We start from the raw sequence: 18,994 nt of genomic DNA on the forward strand, positions 1-18,994 counted from the left end.
TCAAAATGGGCACATGGGATGTTTTTCTCTGTTGGTACTCGTCTTTTATATTTGAATGTCCAGTTGACAACATGCGAGGGCTTCAACTGGCAATTATTCCAGTTATTAAGTAACCAAACTGAATCATCATTTCATCTTAAAAATGTCAAAACAGACGATAAGTCCCCAATCGTACCAGAGCCCAAGGATAGCAGCCAAAAAATCCCCCAAAAAGTATTGAATTCACACTGATCTGAAACAAAACCTCAACAGTTTGTAAGCTCTTTCACGCGATGTTTGTCATTTTCACTTGTTATGTGACAACTGGTAAATCAATCATCAGTGTTGTCACAGTTTATTTTCAGTGGACTGACACGCCGCATATCCCAAGGGCTTTGCAGGACAGCATTTGCATGTACTGACAACTTCATGAAAATGTGCAAACTTATGTAAATAAGTATGCTTGAGCTTCAAGAACCTTGTGTTGTGACCTTTAGTGTAGAATTTCCACTAACGGTAAAACAGGAAGAAGTGGAAGAAATGTGTGTCATGTTTCCTAAAAGGAAGTTGGACCCTCTGGAGAAAACAACAAGTAACTTTGTTGTTGTATGAATACACACTTGTGTACATGGATTTCACTTCAGACCAGAGTAAAAATACATATTCTTTATGTAACTCTACTGGAAAACAGTTGACTGACTGTGTAATCACGTTACATGTATTCTGTTACTCCCCAAACCTGTTAATCTACAAAGTAACTAGTAACTAAAGTTAACAAATAAATGTAGTAGAGTAAAAAGTACAATATTTGCCTCCAAAAAGTAGAGGAGTTGAAGTACAAATACCTCAAAATTGTGCTTTCGTACAGTAGTTGAGTAAATGTACTTAGTTATATCCCATCCCTGGTAGAGCATCGCTCCGCTGGTATTGTTCCACCGAGGCAGATTACTTTGTAAAGACTCTTTAACACACTAATCAGATTTGTACAATACTCATCATAATCAGATTCATCAGAATGGCTTAAAGGGCTTAACTGGATAAATTGGCTTCTCATGGGGATTTGCATCGCTCTGCTAATATTATTGTATGAGGTGTAAGGAAAAGACAAACACGCAGCCAGTGACTCTCTGCAGTACAAATAAAAGTGGGTGTGCAGACAGGAGAGTGCAGGGGAGAGGGCAGCCGAGGCCGGACCAGACCAGCGGGCGGAAACGGGTGAAATCACAAGGTCAGGAAACGACAGAAACCCAACTGTGGACGTCTGACTTCTGTTTTTTTCATCACCTGCACTGCTGCAGACAGAAATCCAACACAGCTCTACCCATGCTTACTACCAGGGCTTATAATGCAATGCTTAAATGTGATGTGATTAGTGTCCAAGTGTACTGTACAGTTTGTGAGAGAAAGAAGGGGGCGGGGGAGAAAACGTTATACATACCCTCTCCCCCTACAGCGCACATACGTTACCATGACAAGATGCCACCAGGGGCAAGTAAAGGTAGAGAGAGGAGAGAGAAGAGAGGCAGACAGAGAGTTGTTTGGTGTGTTTCTATCTCTCATCTCAGAGGTCCTGGATTGGGTTGAAGTCAGGACTCTGTGCACACCAAGGGCTCCTGATAAACTTTCCCTCAATATCCTCATGGCCAACCGATCACACACACGCAGCCCTGGAGACAGACACTGTTCTGTCAGCTGGTGAATGGCTCCATCCATGTGGAACTGAGGCTGAGCAGATCTCAATTAGAGGAGGGAGAACGGGAGGGTAATGGGGCTATGATGGAAATTAGTTATTAGTTGTGGTTTGGTTCATACTGTATTGGCTCCGTGTGTGTGTGTGTGTGTGTGTGTGTGTGTAGGTGAACAGGGCTTGCAGTAATCTCCCCCTCAGCTCCTCTGCCTGTATCTGGGGCGTGTTCTGCTTTAACAGAACAAAACTCCCAGTCCTGCAACTCCTGCAGCTCCAGTCTGGATTTGCAGTCAGGGGACACTCATCATCATCATCATCATCATCATCATCAGTCAGAGCTGCTCTCTCTCTCTCTCTCTCTCTCTCTCTCTCTCTCTCTCTCTCTCTCTCTCTCTCTGTCCCTCCCTCAAACACCCCCACATCCACTCCCTCTCTGTCCGTCCACCCGTGTCTCCAAACAGCACAGCATCTTTTTTTCTTTTTCTCTTCTTGACACACGGCAATCATGTCCGCAAACGGCGCCGACGGGGACTTGCTGCGGATCCCTCTGGGGCTCATCAACAGCGCGGGGAAGTATCTGACGGCGGAGACTTTCGGCTTCAAAATCAACGCCTCGGCCAGCAGCCTGAAGAAGAAGCAGACCTGGACCCTGGAGCAGACCGGGGAGGACGGCAGCGTCGTGTTCCTCCTCTCCCACCTGGGCCGCTACCTCGCCACGGACAAAGACGGCAACGTTACCGCGGACAGCGAGACGCGCGGCAAAGACTGCCGCTTCGTCATCACCGCGCATGAGGACGGGCGGTGGTCTCTGCAGTCCGAGCCCCACGGCCGGTACCTCGGCGGCAGCGAGGACCGGATCACCTGCTTTGCGCAAACCGCCTCGCCGGCAGAGAAGTGGAGCGTGCACCTGGCTGTGCACCCGCAGGTCAACCTGTACAGCTTTGCGCGCAAACGCTACGCCCACCTGAGCGCGCAGGGGGAGCGGCAGGAGGTGTCAATAAACCGGGATATTCCCTGGGGGTTCGACTCGCTCGTGACACTGGTCTACCGAGACCAGCGCTACCACCTGGAGACCTCTGACAACCGCTTCCTGCGCAATGACGGCAGCCTGTCCACGAAAACGGACAAGGACACCGGCTACATGCTGGAGTTCCTCTCCGGGAAAGTGGCGTTCCGCGACTGCAACGGCCGCTACCTGGCGCCCACGGGCCCCACCGGCACGATGAAGTCTGGGAAGAGCACCCGGGTGGGGAAGGATGAACTGTTTGGCCTGGAGCGCAGCCACGCGCAGGTCGTGCTGACTGCAGGCAACGAGAAAAACGTGTCCACGAGGCAAGGTGAGGCTCTGCTGCAGCCACACAGAGCCGAGAGGGGGGGAGGAAAAAAAATAAAAAATCATATTTCAGTATTCAGATGAAGTCACTGCATAACTGGGCTCACACTCAGTGCAGCTGTTGCATGGATTTGGTGTGTGTGTGTGTGTGTGTGTGTGTGAGAGGGAGAGAGAGAGAGAGAGAGAGCAGACCAGAATTAGAGACCCCTGTTACTTCATTTTCCTCAAACCATGTGCTTTTCATTATCATGCTCTCACTTTCTCCCCCCTCCCTCTCTCTTTTTTGGCCTGTCCCTGCCTAGCTTAACATTTTTCTGCAGTAATTCTACCCCTGCATTGTGGCTGCTGGTTCAGGGTCAGCGTCGGTCTGCAGTTATCCATCATTCTTTATCTCAGAATAGACTGAGAAAAGACAGAAAAGACGAGGAGGGATTTGTTCAGGAGACAAAAGAGGAAAAAAAATGGTGGGGAGAGGCAGAGAAAACAGGCTACAAAGAGGGAGGTGTGACTCAGACGGTCCTGCCGAATGTGGATCTGTATGCCACATGAAACCTCTTTGTCTTGATGCCTCTCGGTCGGTGCCGTGCACATGGGACCGATCATTGACAGCATACTGTAGTGTCCCCATGCAGGCATTATGGTTTAATGCATGCAGAGATCTTGTGTGTGTGTGTGTGCATTCCAGGAGAGATGGATTGTGGAAGAAGAAGCAAGTTAATCTTTGTTTAAATTGAGGTCATTGTGGGGCAGCGACTTGTGACCTGTGTTTCATTGAAGTTGAGGCCTTTCGGGCTAACAGACATGCAGTAGGGTGCTGCAAATACAGTCAGTGATCATTACTAAAGGACCACCCGTGCTTCTCTGTGTGGGCACGCACAGGCATTTTGTGAGGCAGCAGCAGCTCAAGTGTAAAAAATAGGTTTTTGTGTCAGCATCTTAATGAAGAGCGAGAGCATCTCTTGTCTCGATTTCTTGATTTGAACAATTTCTTTCCAAGCTGTGTTAAAGGTCTGGTGTGTAGGATTTCAGATTACCTACAGAAATGGAGTATTATATTCTCATTCCTGTATAATCGCCTGAATATAGGAATTGTGTTACGTTACCTTAGTATGAGACCTTCTTATCTCAAGAGAGTGGGTCCTCTTGGTCGGAGTCCGCCTTGTTGCACCGCCAGGTTTCTACAGTAGCCCAGAATGGACAAACCAAAGACTGAGTCTAGAGAGGACCTTATGTGTTGCTTGTAGCCCATGTTGTTCTCCTGCATTCTTGTTAGGGAAGGGTGAGGCGTCCAGTCTGCAACCTCTAATTGCAACCTGCAATGCAAAATTTGAAATTTGATCTAACTCCACCTGGAGCCCACATTACCCACAATGCAACTTAGCCACTGAGTGACATCACCGGAGGTAATGTATCAGATTACATGCAGCTTCTTTTGGAGCTTCAAAGGGCGTTATACTACTTTTTAACATGCAGCGGTACTCCTCAAGACCTTCTCAAGCCAAATTGAGCACCACGAGTGGTCACAGTTCAGCATCGACATGTTAGGCCAAATAAAATACCTGCGTGTCGGCCACACCTCCCTTCTCACTTCGCTCGCCACGCGCCCAACCCTCTCTACCTCCTTCATGTCTAGTGATGATGTAAGTACATTACGCAAGCGAAAGGATGTACATATTGGCTTTTATCTGTTCCAGTAACTAGTGGAGAGTGTGTTTGTGTGTGTGTTCTGACTTGTGCCACAAACACCAGAGTCAAGACGGCATTTGCATGAAAGTGCTTTGAAGCTCAAGTCTGCATATTTTTCTTTTTTTTTCATGCAAATGGGGTCTTGACTCTGGTGTTTGTCCCCAAAAGTGGCATAAATCAGAACACACACAACCTTCCCCGCTGTGTCTATAAACGGGGCCGGGGCACGGCCAGATCAGCTCCAAAACAAAACACAGAGAAGTTCAATACTACAACTATTATCAATAACAAGACACAGAGAGGGAGTGTGATGTCACTCTTCGCTCAGGACGTCTTTACTCCACTATATCTTTACATAGCAAATAGTTATCCTATAAAAATGGGTAAAATAAGGTACATAACTTCTAAATGGATTCACGTCACATGACCAAACTTTGTAGAAGAGAGAGACACACACACCATTTTGCCATGTTTGCCCTTTTTTTGGGAGGCCTCTTTGAACTCAGCAGAATCCTTTTTTTCATTGCTATGTCTCCATCTGTTGGTCCATTAGTTCGCTGGTCCACAAAGCTGTGTCCATCTTGTAGCAACCACATCTGTCTATCTATGAGGCTGAAATTTGCCACGGTTGTCAAGGGTTTGTAGGTTTGTGTGCATGTATATGCATTAACACATAGATGCCTGTGTGTGTGTTTGGTCTCGAGACATGTTGAATTCTTTACTGATGATTGCAAATCAAATGTTATTCCTATTTGGAAAAACTTGCATACTTAGTACCTTTCAGGACATCCCCTGTGTACATGGCATAATACAACAAAACTGTGTAGCCACACCTTCAACAGCTGGGCACACAGAGTTCAGGATGTGCTGTCCCTTTAAGAGTCGGTCTGGGGACCTTCATAAATTAGAGGGTAGGATAGTTTCAGACAAGGAGGAAAACCTCCAGAGACAAATGAATACTGACAGCAGACTGCCCCACTTTTCTAGGCATGGACCTGTCAGCCAATCAAAACGAGGAAGGAGACCAGGAAGTCTTCCAGATGGAGATGAGCCGTGAGGACAGGAAGTGTGCCTTCAGAACCGCCGCTGGAAAATACTGGACTCTGACACCAAGTGGAGGACTGCAGTCCACTGCCTCCACCAAGTAACCGCACACACACACACACACACACACACACACACACACACACACACACACTACATAATGTAAAATAACACACACAGTTTATGTCATACATACCCATTCTTTACATTCGTTCATTGAGTTTGTAAACATGTCTGTCGCAGGTCGGCCAACACTTTCTTTGAACTGGAGTGGCGTGATGGTCGTGTGTGTGTGCGTGCAGCTAACGGCAAATTTGTGATCGCTAAGAAGAACGGGCAGCTAGCTGCTACTGTTGACAATTCAGGTCAGTGAAGTTTCTAATGTTTCTGAACTGAGGAGAGCTCAAGAAAATGGAGCAGGAGTGGAAAATAACTAATTACCAGAGGTCTTGGTAGAAAAATCCGGCTTCTAAACGATTCTGTTTTTAAATCAAGTGTCATCCTTCACTACTAGGACGTCTTTGAGTACTCTCTCCATCCCTAAAGAGGAAAGACAACCAACCAAGGACCCATTTCCCCCAAAGCATCTTCAAATTTGTCTATGGGTCATGATTATCTAAGCTTCAAGACGAACACTGAATCTGTTTGACACAAACCTAACCAGCCTGTCTCTTCAGGGGAGGCTGAACAGTTCCTGATGAAGCTGATCAACCGTCCAATCATCGTCCTTCGTGGGGAGCATGGTTTCATCGGCGCTCGTAAAGCTGGAATCGCGACGCTGGACTCCAACCGAGCGTCATACGACGTTTTCCAGCTGGAGTTCAACAACGGAGCTTACTCCCTCAAAGGTGGGCAAACTCTTTAAGAGAAGATGAGTTTACATACTTGTTCTTGCATGTTTAACCTATTTACTACAAGTCACAGAGTTCTCGTTGATCTATGGGGGCAGGTGATAATTCTGTGTGGGTATGTCAATAGGAGCAAATCAGATGTATCCTTTGTAAGATGTCCTTATTTGCTCTTGTGTTGGTGTGCTCATCACAGCCCTGTGAGCCCTCTGAAAAGAAAATCAATATTAAAAACATGTAATGGGACTAATATTATGGCTGTAATGGATCAGCAACTGTCAGACATTTAAAAGCCTACTTAGGAGTGAACAATGAATCAATAGGGTCTGTCATCTTTCCTCTCAATGATGATGATTGTGATGTAGATGATAAGCAAATTGGTGATGATTTATATAAAGGTACTTGTAGGTAAGAAGGCCCTCATAAAATGCTTATTAACATTAACAGGACTATGTAAGTGTCCTAGAGCACCCGCTGCATTTCTTAAAATATTTTTTAAAAAATGTTAATAAGTGCATTATAACATTATCAACATTGTCTGAAGAAACTACAGCCTTGACGTTATGTCAAAGACGTCTATGTAATGTGGTGCGGAGATGTCTGCTGAAGTTAGCATGCTAACCAGCTAGCCAAGGCCCGCCCTGTCCAATAGCCCTCCTTAGTTTCGGCTTTCAGATATTTGTCAGCTGTTAGCGTAATAAATGACCAAAATAAACAAAATGTCAAGAAAGGAAATACTCTTACTTCTGTTTTCCTTACTAACCAGAAAAATATAGCCGTACACCATCTGATATCAAGTTTCCATCCTTTACCGAACTAAGACGAGCTTGATTGCGAGTCATCAGCCAAGTCTTGGTCTGTCTTTCTACAATCACCTCTGGCTTGGTTGAGATAAATCCTCAATTCACAGAGGAAGATGTGAAAATATTCTGGCTCTACACGCCGCTGTATCACCTCTGACCTCAGTCAGTCATAGAGGCCATGTTCAGTCCCAGTTCAGTGTCCAGCCAGGCTCACGCTCTCGTCAGGCAGCCAAATCCAGTTGAGGGGAACATTGCATGACTTTCTCCACAGCTTACTGAGGCATGAGCCAATTAGCTAACAATAGCTAGCCAAGGATTGCTAGCCAAGAGCAGCAGTTGTTTTTGGAGCTACCTTCAAATTCTGGCTATATTCTACAAATTACAGCTTTAATAAAGCATAAGAAGTATAGTAAAGGTTTAACAATGACATAAAAGGTAAGCTAGATAACTCAACAAACATTTATTATGCTATTATTAACACTTACATAGTCTTATTAATGTTAATAAGCATTTTATAAGGGCCTTTTTACCTATTAACCTCCGCCTATGAAAGGCCCATTATATGAAGGGTTACCAGCAACCTAAACATAAGCAAAAGCCATGTAACATTTAGTTTGCTTTTTTATACATCACCCTTAACGTTACCATAACAACTGATATTAAATGCAGAGAGCATCAGTTTGATTACATAACCCGTCACTTTGAATATGTAAAAATATCACCCAGCGCTATTTGCATGGTGTGTGAGTGATGCTTCATTAAAGTATGTGCTGTTTGTCCAGACTCCCAGGGGAAGTACTGGTGTGTTGGAGACGACACGTCAGTGGTGTGCAGCAGCTCCACACCTGTCCAGTTCCTGTTTGAGTTCTGCGACCTCAACAAGATGGCCATTTTTGCTGTGGGGGGCAAGTACCTTAAAGGAGACCACGCCGGAGGGCTGAAGGCCAGCGTCGACTCCCTGGACAGCGCCACCCTCTGGGAATACTGAGAAGGCGCAGGCGGACTTCTCCACCGTCTGGCACAAGGCTTCAAACTATTAATAGATACTGTAGGTAGCTGTTTTTTTTTTTTTGCATATGTGTGAGTGCCTGTGTGTGTGTGTGTAGTTGTGAATTTGTCTGGATGGATGTGTGGTGGAAGTTGAAGCTGATAAACTGGAAGTCATGGCACCAAAGCACTACAGGTGTTTTATTTTGTATTATCTCTCAATCATTATCTCTTCTTACCGGGCTTTTTACTGGACATCGACTTGTTGTTTAAAGAATGAATCATAGTGTGGTTGTTTGATTGACTTCCAGTCAAATTTACACAAGCTGTACCTGACAAGTGTCAGGAAGATTACTGTTATTGGTCGTGCCTATCTGTGGTAACTACTGGTGTTAACAAACATGGTGAATGCTATAACTCATAACTTGCAATATCTAACCTTCTCCTGCTATGTGTCCTGCTGGCTCTACTGTGTTGCTTTCATCTCCTGCTCGCTTTCAAACTATAAAGCATAACACACGTCGGATAAAGGGATGTTACTGATTTACATGTCTCTGCTGTAAATACGGCTTTCTTTGTCACTGAATGCTACAAAACAGATAGTAACCATTTAAACTTTAAGTGTAAAAGTATGTTGAAGATGTAAAGGAAGAATTTGGATGTGGCTGACAGGTATTACATGTTCTTTGACTGTATGCTACCTACTGCACCTCTCCAGTATTCCTCTTTCACTCTAAGTAAGATGTACAGGCAGACTAAATCTGTATATAGACAGATGCATCTACAGAAAGTAGTCAAAAGTTTCCGTTTGAGGCAATTATAATCTGAGAGGAAACAAATTAAAGGAGAGGACGGGTGAAAGGAGCTTTCGTAGTTTGATCGGTCGGTGAGACCTAGTTGTTACACATTCAAATGCACATAAACACTAACAAATATGCAGTCATAGAAGCACAAACTCCAACTGTGACTAAATCTGCACAATAATGTATTGTTCCAACTGCGACAAGCTAAAAGCACATGTCTGTTGTGATGAAATGTCTGCCTTAGTTCGGGTGCTGCTGCTGCTGGTGTGTAAACACAATGATGGAGTCAGTCATCTCTCTGGCTCTTATTGTGTCGGTGCCTTCCATAGAGCATTTGTCTTTTTCATGTTCTTACATTTGAACTGGACGACGGAGCAAAAACCCTCAATAAAGTTTTCCCTCTAGACAGTGAACCTTCTCCTCTTTTATTTGTATATCATCTTTACTTTTGGGAATTTATATTTGTCCAGTTTGAATATATGGATGTTCCAGTTGTCTGCCTAGCTTTATCGTGACTGTGCTGTAGGGGTTCTCCGAGGGCCGAAAACCTCTCTGACATTAAATCAAATTAAAAGTCCGAAACCAACATTTACTTGATGCTATAAGGTATCCTTAGTGTCATAGAGCTCCATCTCCACCCCAAAGCTATTAAACACACTCAAAAAGCCACACTATTGCACTCGGTTTCATGTTTCTTCCCATTAAACCTGAGTAGGTTTGATTCAAAGCGTCATGGCCTCAATTTGCTGACTTTTCAGGGTTTATCCAACAACCATCTTGTCCTGATAAGAAAATCCATTGTCATGATTTTTGCAAAAATGTTGTGTTGCGGGAGAAGGAAGAAAGCGGCTGCGTCATGTCCCCTTGAGATTTCGCCGAGCCAAAACTGTACAAGAGGAAGGAAGGCGAGGGTGGAGGGAGGTAACCTACTCTACTTTCTGTGTCCTTCTGCAGAGGAAACTCAGCTCTACTCCTCTTTTATAATAAATTTAAAAAAACACACACAGTCATCCTGATGTGTGCACAACTTTACATGTGTGTTATGATACAGACGGACAGGAACGGGCCAACAAACATCCCTCATTCTCTGCAGGATCTCTGCGTGTTGCCATGGTAACAGGAAATGGAAAGAAGGGAGTTTGAGGACGATGGATGTTGGGAGATCTAACAGACACACACGGATCAATAATCTTAATAAACCTTATAATAGTTTAAGCCTCGGTCTCTCAGGCTCTTCAGAGGCAAAGTGACTGAAGGAGGACTTTGTAAATAAAAAACTCAAGATAAGCAAAGACATGTGATAGTGCCTTAAATGAATTGGAGCTTCCACTGTGCTCACACTAATGCAATAATACTCCCATCCCCGTGTCTTTTCACTCAGTCTGTGTTTGTGTGCAGAACCTATCATCTGTAAGAGAAAGCAAATGACCATGTCCTGCCAAATCTCCCTGCCAGAAAAAGCTAATAAGGCACTTGAGTGGAAGAAAGGAAGAATAATAAGCAGAGAAGGGACAAAGCAGGAAACGAATGAGATGGAAGATGAAAAGAGGAGGTGTGGAGCAAAAAGGTTTTTTGTCGAACATGAAAAGTGGGACAGATTTTTTTTTCACCTGCGTTTATACTTGCAAGAAGAGTCCGGAGCAGGGTAATGGGTCTCCGACAGCTTAAAGAGCCAGTTTGTAGGATTTAGGGGGCTCCTTTAGCAGACATAGAATATAATACTCATAATTATGGTTTCATTCATGTATAATCACCTGAAAAAAATGTTTCTAGTTACCGTAGCCCTTTGCAGAGAGAGTCCGCCATTTTGAACAACCATGTTTCTACAGAAGCCTAGAATGGACAACCAAACCCTGACTCTAGAGAGGCCCTTTTGCATTGATGAGGGGGGGAAGAGGAGGGCCGTTTAATTTGCTTGCAATCTGCAACCTCACCACTAGATGTCACTAAACCCTGCACACTGGTCCTTTAACCGTGACATCAGAAGAGCTTATGCAAACTCTGCTGGGTGAAACTTTTCATGTTTGTGTAAAAAAATATTCATTAATCTTCAGAAGTATTCCTCTTAGGCTAAATGAACCTTTAACAAGACTGAGAGTCTAAAGTTATGCTAGTCACTTCATCACCTAGGCACCATGAACGTCTGTGCCAAATTTCATGACAATCAATTCAATAATAGAGATTTTTACATCTGGACCACCACAGAGGTGGGTAAACTGTCTGGCCAACATGTAATGCTTCCTGCATTCACCACAGATTAAACTCCCAAACTGTCCTAAACCCACTGCAGTGTAATGTTGTTCTAATGAGTCTACTGCTGCCCTCTAGTGTGGGTAATGTAAAGATGATGTTGCTTTATTTCAGTATGTGAACTATATGCCCTGTGTAAGTATGTCGACTCCTCTGTTTTTCATGATCTAGGTTCGTTCCACTGAGAGAAAATGTTGTTAACAAATTATATACAATTATGATTTAGATAATATCGTGTGTCCAACTTTATAGAACTTGTAACTATGTTCGGTGAAGGCCCTCTTCTGTTTCAACATGGCGAGGCCACAAAGAAAACTTTATGTTGTGGAAGAACTTGACTTGCCTGTTCCAAAAATCTTGTGGAAAGCCTCAAACCCTAATAATAACTATCAAACTATCAAAAGTATTTTATATGATATTATTTAAATATTAGCTTTAATTTTTTTAGAATAGCCTAAAAATCTTAAAAATAAAAGCTTGCCGGCTGTTTATCAGCATATTAATGACCGTAGCTTTGAAATGGAAAATGTAATGGAAAGTAATTACGTACATTTACTCAAGTATTGTGATTAAGTAGAATTTTGAGGGTCTTGCGAGTTTATACTTCTACTCACCTGCATTTCAGAGGGAAATATCATACTTTTTACTCCACAATGTTTATTTGATAACTTTACTTACCTTTTATCTTTGTTATTTATCTACAGTATCTGTTATGTTTTGATGTAAACACTTTTTTTTTTACTTTTATTCAAGTATACATTTTAACGCATTACTTTTATAGAGTATTTCTTCTATATGGTATTGATATTTTTACTTAAGTACATGATCTGAACACTTCTTCCACCTCTGTGGCTTTTGTAATGAGATGCTCAACAGTTACATATGCTTGGGTGTCCCCATACTTTTGACCTTGTTTTATACATGTAATAGAGTATTTACATTCCTGACAGTAATGTTGAGAATTAGACTACAAAGAAACAGATGCATGACAAGTGGTTGCTTTGTAACAGGGACGTAAATGCTACAATTCATGCCGAAGCAAGGCCTACCTGCAGTGCCACCAGCAGTGAACAGGTCCGTATTAGAGGGCGCGTGTCAGTTGCATGTGCTGAACGTGCTGTTGCAACCACTGGCTCATATTAGTTTGTCAGCAGGTTATTCTTTTTTCTTTTTTCATTTGTTCCTGTCTTATTTGCTCCCTTATATTAAACAGGAAGTACTGACCTTCTTCAAGGGCAGCGATAAGAGATAGAACAAACTAATGCACGCACCCAAACGCACGCACACATTGACACATTATTTGTTTTATCCGAGTATCTGTTTGTCCACAGATAGCCGTGTCCAGCCAGACACTGAGTCAGCAAGAGACAGAAAGAGAGTTTTGTTCTGTATCTTGTGACAACAATGAACCGCTTCAGGAGAAAGAGGCTCTCCAGAACCATATAAATGACCTCATACCAATCTGACAGGTACTTCCAATTCCCTCTCTTGCCGCCCATCTGCTGTGCTGTTTGACTTTACCACACCACTAAGTGCTTCTCAAGAAATCCATGCAGGTGTGCTTTACTCGACCAGTAAACAGAAGGCTGCAGAAATTATCTAAGAGACATTGTGTTTTTATCAAACAGCAGATCTCTGTGGGAGCTCATTTAAGAGAAACCTCCATGACTCATACCTGGTGTAAATATGGCAGCACGTGTCTGAAACCTTGGCTGTGTGTGCATGAACGACCATTTCTTTATGACTGCCAGACTTCAGGCTGTGAGTTCCCTGGAACAAAATAACAAAAAAACATGTGTGGATAATGGACCAAGAGTGAAACCAGTGAAGTAAATGAGGCAAATGAAATGCAAATAAAGTGAGGGTCACTAAGTATTAATGCACGGCATTATAAGTGATATGACAATACAAAGACTTGTACATACAGTAGGCCACTTATGATTAGCTGGCTTTATATCTTGTTTGGTATTGTGAAGCACTTTATCACTCTGATTTTTGAACGGCACTATAAAAATAGTTATTACTCCTAATCTGTTCATACATTCAACATTGTCAGAGATGATTGCTTTTGTTGGATTTGCATTTTTACCAATAATTTTATATCGCACTTGGTCAACACTTCAGCTTCTCATTAATTGTTTTACTCTGCTAGTTTTGTAAATATAAAGCGGACACAGACAACTTCTCACATTCCTGCCATCTTAGTGTTTCTCTGTTGCTGCATTACTGTTGGTGCCGCTGTTGCAAAGACAGCGTTGGCAACGTGGCTATACCGCTAGCAGCCTGGCTACTGTCCGAAGCAAAAACAACCCGTAAGAAACCTAGAAATCTTGATCTTAATGCTATGAAAAGGCAGAGGAAAACATGCGGTTGTATTAAAAAGTTGGCAGGTTTTGTTACTTACTGATCGAGCAGAAAGAGTTCCAGTCTTGAACCGTCTTGACTTCTGGTGTTAAGAGGAAACACATATCAGCGGGGTAACAGACTTTGACACAACACCAGCACTCTCCGTCGAGTGAATGCCTGCCCATTCTCTCTGGTTTTACCTCGGTTTCTATCACTCTCCCACTTCGCTTTTTTACCTCCTCCATCAGCAGGGTTTTCCACAGGTAGACCAGTTGTTTCACTGATAGCGACCGGGGAAAACAATGCCTCTTCCTGCTGTGGGTGCACATTGGCAGACGCGCTTCTTTAGTGCTGTAATTCGTCCTTCGTTAAGCCCTGTTGCAGACTGAACAGCCTATTGAAAGTGAGGTTTATAGGGAAAAAATCTATACTCGGAAGATGTCATTCTTCTACAGCTATTACACTATGCAATCAGTATTTACTTCAAAAAATGATCCATTAAAGCAAAAAGTTGTCTCTTGCCAGTTAAATTTTGAAGGAAAATATCATGTGACAGCTGTTTTAGCCTGATTATGTCTTTGTGTTGTACGTATGTCGTCTCAATGTTGTAATGCAGAAAAAATGAAAATATTACTGTTTGCTTTGCAGGTTAAGGTTGTATGCTACAATATACATGCCTTACAGATTAAACCACCCAACAGTACATATGGTGCTGTCCGCACCGAGACCACATACATCATTAAGATGCTGTTCACAGTAATGTATTAGAAATAAATAATACATAGGCGATTAATGGTCTGACACTGATAATGTGAATTAGTGAGAATTGTTACTTTTAAGCTGCTGTAGTTTTACTTATACCACAAAGCAAACAAAGTCCCAATTATCTGAATATCTTTCATGCCATCTTTATTATCAGCACATTCAGACACAACTCTTTGTGGGAAGATGACTGTGTTTGCTCTCCAGGTGTAACGCTGCAGAGCTGGTTGAAGTTTCATGACTCAAGGGTATGTAAACAAGTGCATGTGCTCGTGTGGCCAGTTTGAGTCTCTGTTATAATAATATTATGACAGGTGACTGTCGACAATAAAGACCTTAAATCATTGTATGTTTACATGCTATAATTGCTGCATGTTCTAAGGCTTAAGTCTGGACTGGGCTTAATTATGAATCGTGCTCCACGTGCAGGAGACAGGGAAAGAGGGAGGGTGGTTATGGGTGGAGAGCAGCGGTGGGCAGCCTATAAATACTCATGAAGGCTCAAAGAGGAGACCAGAGCTGCTGGTACCACCGCAGGAGTCAGGACTCAGAGGTCTGGGGGGGTCACACACGTCAGTCCAGCATGCCTGTGTCAGGGCGTCCCAACACGGTCCGGCTGGTGTTCCTCGGGGCGGCGGGGGTCGGTAAGACCGCGCTCATCCACCGTTTCCTCCACGACCGCTTCGAGCGCAAGTACACGCGCACGGTCGAGGAGCTTCACGTGCTGGAGTACGACACCGCGGGGTCCGGGAAGATGCGTCTGGAGATCCTGGACACGAGCGGGAGCTACCCCTTCCCGGCCATGCGGGAGCTCTGCATCCGACACAGCGACGCCTTCGCCCTGGTGTACGCGGTGGACGAGCCCGGCTCCCTCGAGGAGGTGCGGCGGCTCCGCGGCGAGATTCTGGAGCTGCGGGGCGAGAAGGGCGCGCCCATCACCGTGGTCGGCAGCAAGGCAGATCTGACCGAGGCCGAGGGGCGCATGCTGCTGGCGGCGGACGTCATGGCCACGGTGGAGGAGGACTGGGACGCCAACTTCGTGGAGGCGTCCGCGCGCACCGGTGGGAACACGGTCGGAGTGTTTCGCGCGCTGCTGCAACAGGTGGACCCGCCGCACCGGCTGAGCCCTGCGGTGTGCAGGCGCAGAGACACGGTGCCCACACCTGTCGTCAAGAGAAGACCACCACTGAAGAAAACCAACAGCTGTGTCCTGTCGTAAGGACAGTTTCAGTTTGTTGATGGACTCTGCAGCTGGACTGCACCTGTTCAGGTGTTGCTGGTCATCACAGTACTCTACCTGTTTGTCCAGAGATGGGAAGTTGGACAGAAGGTCCCCCATGAACCAAATAAAATGTTACTGCCAATGAAAGTCAAGACAGTAACGTTGCTTTTAGTTTAATGGGACCCTTGATCGCTTTATATGTTATAGATTCACATTTTTGTGTACATTTTTTTTTTTTTATCTCATGTCAATAAATTTTTTTATTGTGATTTGTGTCCATACTGTTTCATTCATTTACAGTCCACTACACCTCAATCGTAAATAGATAGGCTTATTTATTAGTTGACTTACTCAATTTAAACAGTGTAAGCACCCTTTTTATTTTATTAAAATCCAACACTAAAAAAATCTGCAGAGTTCCTATATGTGCTGAGAAAGGTTTCTGACTTCTTGAAGGTGCACTATGTAGTTATGGGGAAGACATTTTAATCAGAAGAGAAAGATCTTCATTAACTGATTTCTTTATGCCTAAACAAACCTACAAAGCGCCCCTTTACGCTAAATAAACTATTCAAAATGCTCTTGAAAATGCATCATCACAAATCTGAAAACAGGGCTGTTTTTATCGAGCTCATGACCAGTTGACTTTTTAAAGGTGGGCCTACAACAAACATATAACATTCTTATAGAATATGGTGCATGCTGTAGATGTAAACTACCCGAGAGTGTATAAAGTATAGTTACAGTGAGCTCAACCTTAAACATCTACAGCAGTAAAATGCAGCATACACATGAATACAGCAGTAATATTAATCCACATATAATAGTGAAACACTGACAGAGAACATTTTATTGCACAATAAGTACTTTTATTTTCGATACTCTTAGTAAATGTATCTGATAATACAAACGTATGCCTACTTTTACTTAAGATACTACTGCTTTTATCTGAGTTTCGAATGACTTTGACTCATTGAATTACTCATTAATTAACTTTTACTTGTAGTGGAGTATTTTTCTAGTCTGGTATTACTAAAGTGAAGGATCTGAATACTTCTCCCCACCTCTGAGATTATATCAACGATACATGACTGTATATCCAGCAATTTCATGTTGTAGCTGGTTGAAGTAAAGCAAGCAGTTATAGTCTTTAAAATCTGCTAGAGGTAATTTAACCATTGGTTAACCTGCCATGGTGCCTTCAGGAAGTATAGATCCTGGCCCTGGGTTTGGTCCCCCTACTGCATTATTAACGTAATTATTTCTAAAGACAAATGCAAAATATTAGACTTCACATTTTCAAATTGTCATCTTGGGTCCAGGGTTCATAAATAAATCCACAGCCTGAGCTTTTTCTTTCTTATTACTTCTTCCTCATTCACTCTACTGATGAATGTGTGCTGCCTTTGTTGGCCTCAATGGATGCATGGAGAGGAATATTTATATCAGTCAGGGCTTTGTAAAAATAGCTCCTCTATTTGCATCAAGCCACATCGTGCTGTTTAGGATGGAAACACACGCATAGACACAAACAAACACATGGTCAAGTGGAAAACACAGAATGAACACACTCCACTCATCTCTTCTCCACTCATCCACTTGTTCTCCTCTTACCTCTCCCTACTTATCCCCATGTCAGGTCTATAATCGGCAACTGAAAAGAGATGTAACACTGTCGTGGGCGCAAAAACATCAATAGGGAAGAGGAGTGCTTCCGGGAGCACACAATGGCTGTAGAAAAAAAAGGATGAGGCCCATCGAATCTATTGCTAGGCTGAGGAAGATATTTGCAGCAGTGACCTAAATGAAAAGACTAAAGCTACTGTGTATGTGCTGCAGTGAAGATGTCAAATGACATCATATATTCAAGTTCAAGTGAATTTATTTTACACTTTTTGCACAGTTTTCTCTGTCATTTATAAGAATATAATCTTTCTATAAAAAAAAAAGTTCAAATGACATGCACTGGCTCAGAAGCAGGCCTACTGCATAGTCTATTTAGGACATACATATCAATGTATAAGCTTTTTGTATGGGCACCCTGTTCTGAGGTAACGACGACCATGATAATTTTTATCCGTTGCAGAATATGTAGGAGTCGTAGTAGTACCCAGCTTCTAATGTTAGTGGAAATAGAAGTATTAATATGAGTAAATTAAAAGATAGGCCAAGATAGTAACAGTTGGAGTAGTGTAGTTATGCAAGTTAACCATGTGCCTCTCTTTTGTGAAATGCTGCCCCTTACTGACCAGAAAACAAACTCCTGAACGTCACATTCAGAAAAATCTACTGTTAAGCCAGTGGTGATGGAGGAAGTATCCCATCTTTTATTTAGGATGATGTAAAAACACAAAAAGTACTTTAAGTAGTAAAAGTGCTGTACTCATATAGAGGCAGAATGAGCCTGACACTGTTATATTATTACACACTGGGCTGCAGGCCTATGTTTGAATCACACTGGTGTAATAACATGTAAGCAGGTCCAACACCTTTTATTCCCTTGTTGGGTAGATTAACATTTAATAAGGTCATTATAGGTTTTATATATAAAAAAAACTAGATGAAAAGTAACTTGTACTGATTAAAAATGACACAATACTCTGACCGAATAGTGGAGTAACAGTATAAAGTAGCAGCACAAAATTAAGCGCATCTTAAAACAGTCAGTTTATTTGCCGCCTTATTATTGTGTCATAAAATGAAATCATCCTGGTTTTATCAAACATAAGGTTTAGCACCACATGACGACCAGTCCCAGTTGTGGATACATTGGTACAGCTGTCTCTTTGTAAGACAATAATGTATATATATTTCTAAACAATGATCTTTCATTGTATGTTTGTATGTAATTTATTTTATGCAATGTCTTGTCTTTTGTCTGAACCACGAGTCTGCAACATATAAAGTTTTTAATTGAATTGTACCCCAGGAGGAGTCATTTCACTTGGTGGTGGACTCGATAACAGCTGCAGTCCACCACTGATAACCAGCAGGCTGGAAACTCCTTGAACCAACTTACTCTTCAGAAAAAGTAGTCAACTTTCACTTTCATCGTCAAACAGGCCTACGTTTTGAAACTGAGGTGTTTACTTGAGTTAAATGTTAAATGCAGAGCTTAAGTCATAGTTACATATAAGATTTTGCACAGTTATCGTCACTTTTTGTTGAGTAAAGATCATCAAAGTGTGTTAAACAACTGTTTGTTGATTTAAATACCACTCCAACTACATTTCCCGTCAGTACC

At 42.9% G+C, this 18,994-nt stretch overlaps 2 protein-coding genes across 2 annotated transcripts; both read left to right on the forward strand.

Moving 5' to 3' along the window:
* Positions 1-2,008: 2,008 nt before the first annotated feature.
* Positions 2,009-9,583, forward strand: LOC311266993 (fascin-like). The gene is made up of 5 exons (XM_084369765.1): positions 2,009-3,003; positions 5,673-5,829; positions 5,973-6,094; positions 6,407-6,577; positions 8,163-9,583. Exons 1-5 carry the CDS (start codon positions 2,172-2,174, stop codon positions 8,366-8,368), a joined length of 1,488 nt encoding a protein of 495 aa, XP_084225891.1. The 5' UTR covers positions 2,009-2,171; the 3' UTR covers positions 8,369-9,583.
* A 5,454-nt stretch (positions 9,584-15,037) lies between these two features.
* Positions 15,038-15,980, forward strand: rasd3 (RASD family member 3). The gene has a single exon (XM_084370260.1). It carries the CDS (start codon positions 15,112-15,114, stop codon positions 15,745-15,747), a length of 636 nt encoding a protein of 211 aa, XP_084226386.1. The 5' UTR covers positions 15,038-15,111; the 3' UTR covers positions 15,748-15,980.
* The last annotated feature ends 3,014 nt before the right edge of the window (positions 15,981-18,994 follow it).

Source organism: Pagrus pagrus (genome assembly GCF_965226575.1).
Source record: "Pagrus pagrus genome assembly, chromosome: 2".
Classification (NCBI taxonomy): domain Eukaryota; kingdom Metazoa; phylum Chordata; class Actinopteri; order Spariformes; family Sparidae; genus Pagrus; species Pagrus pagrus.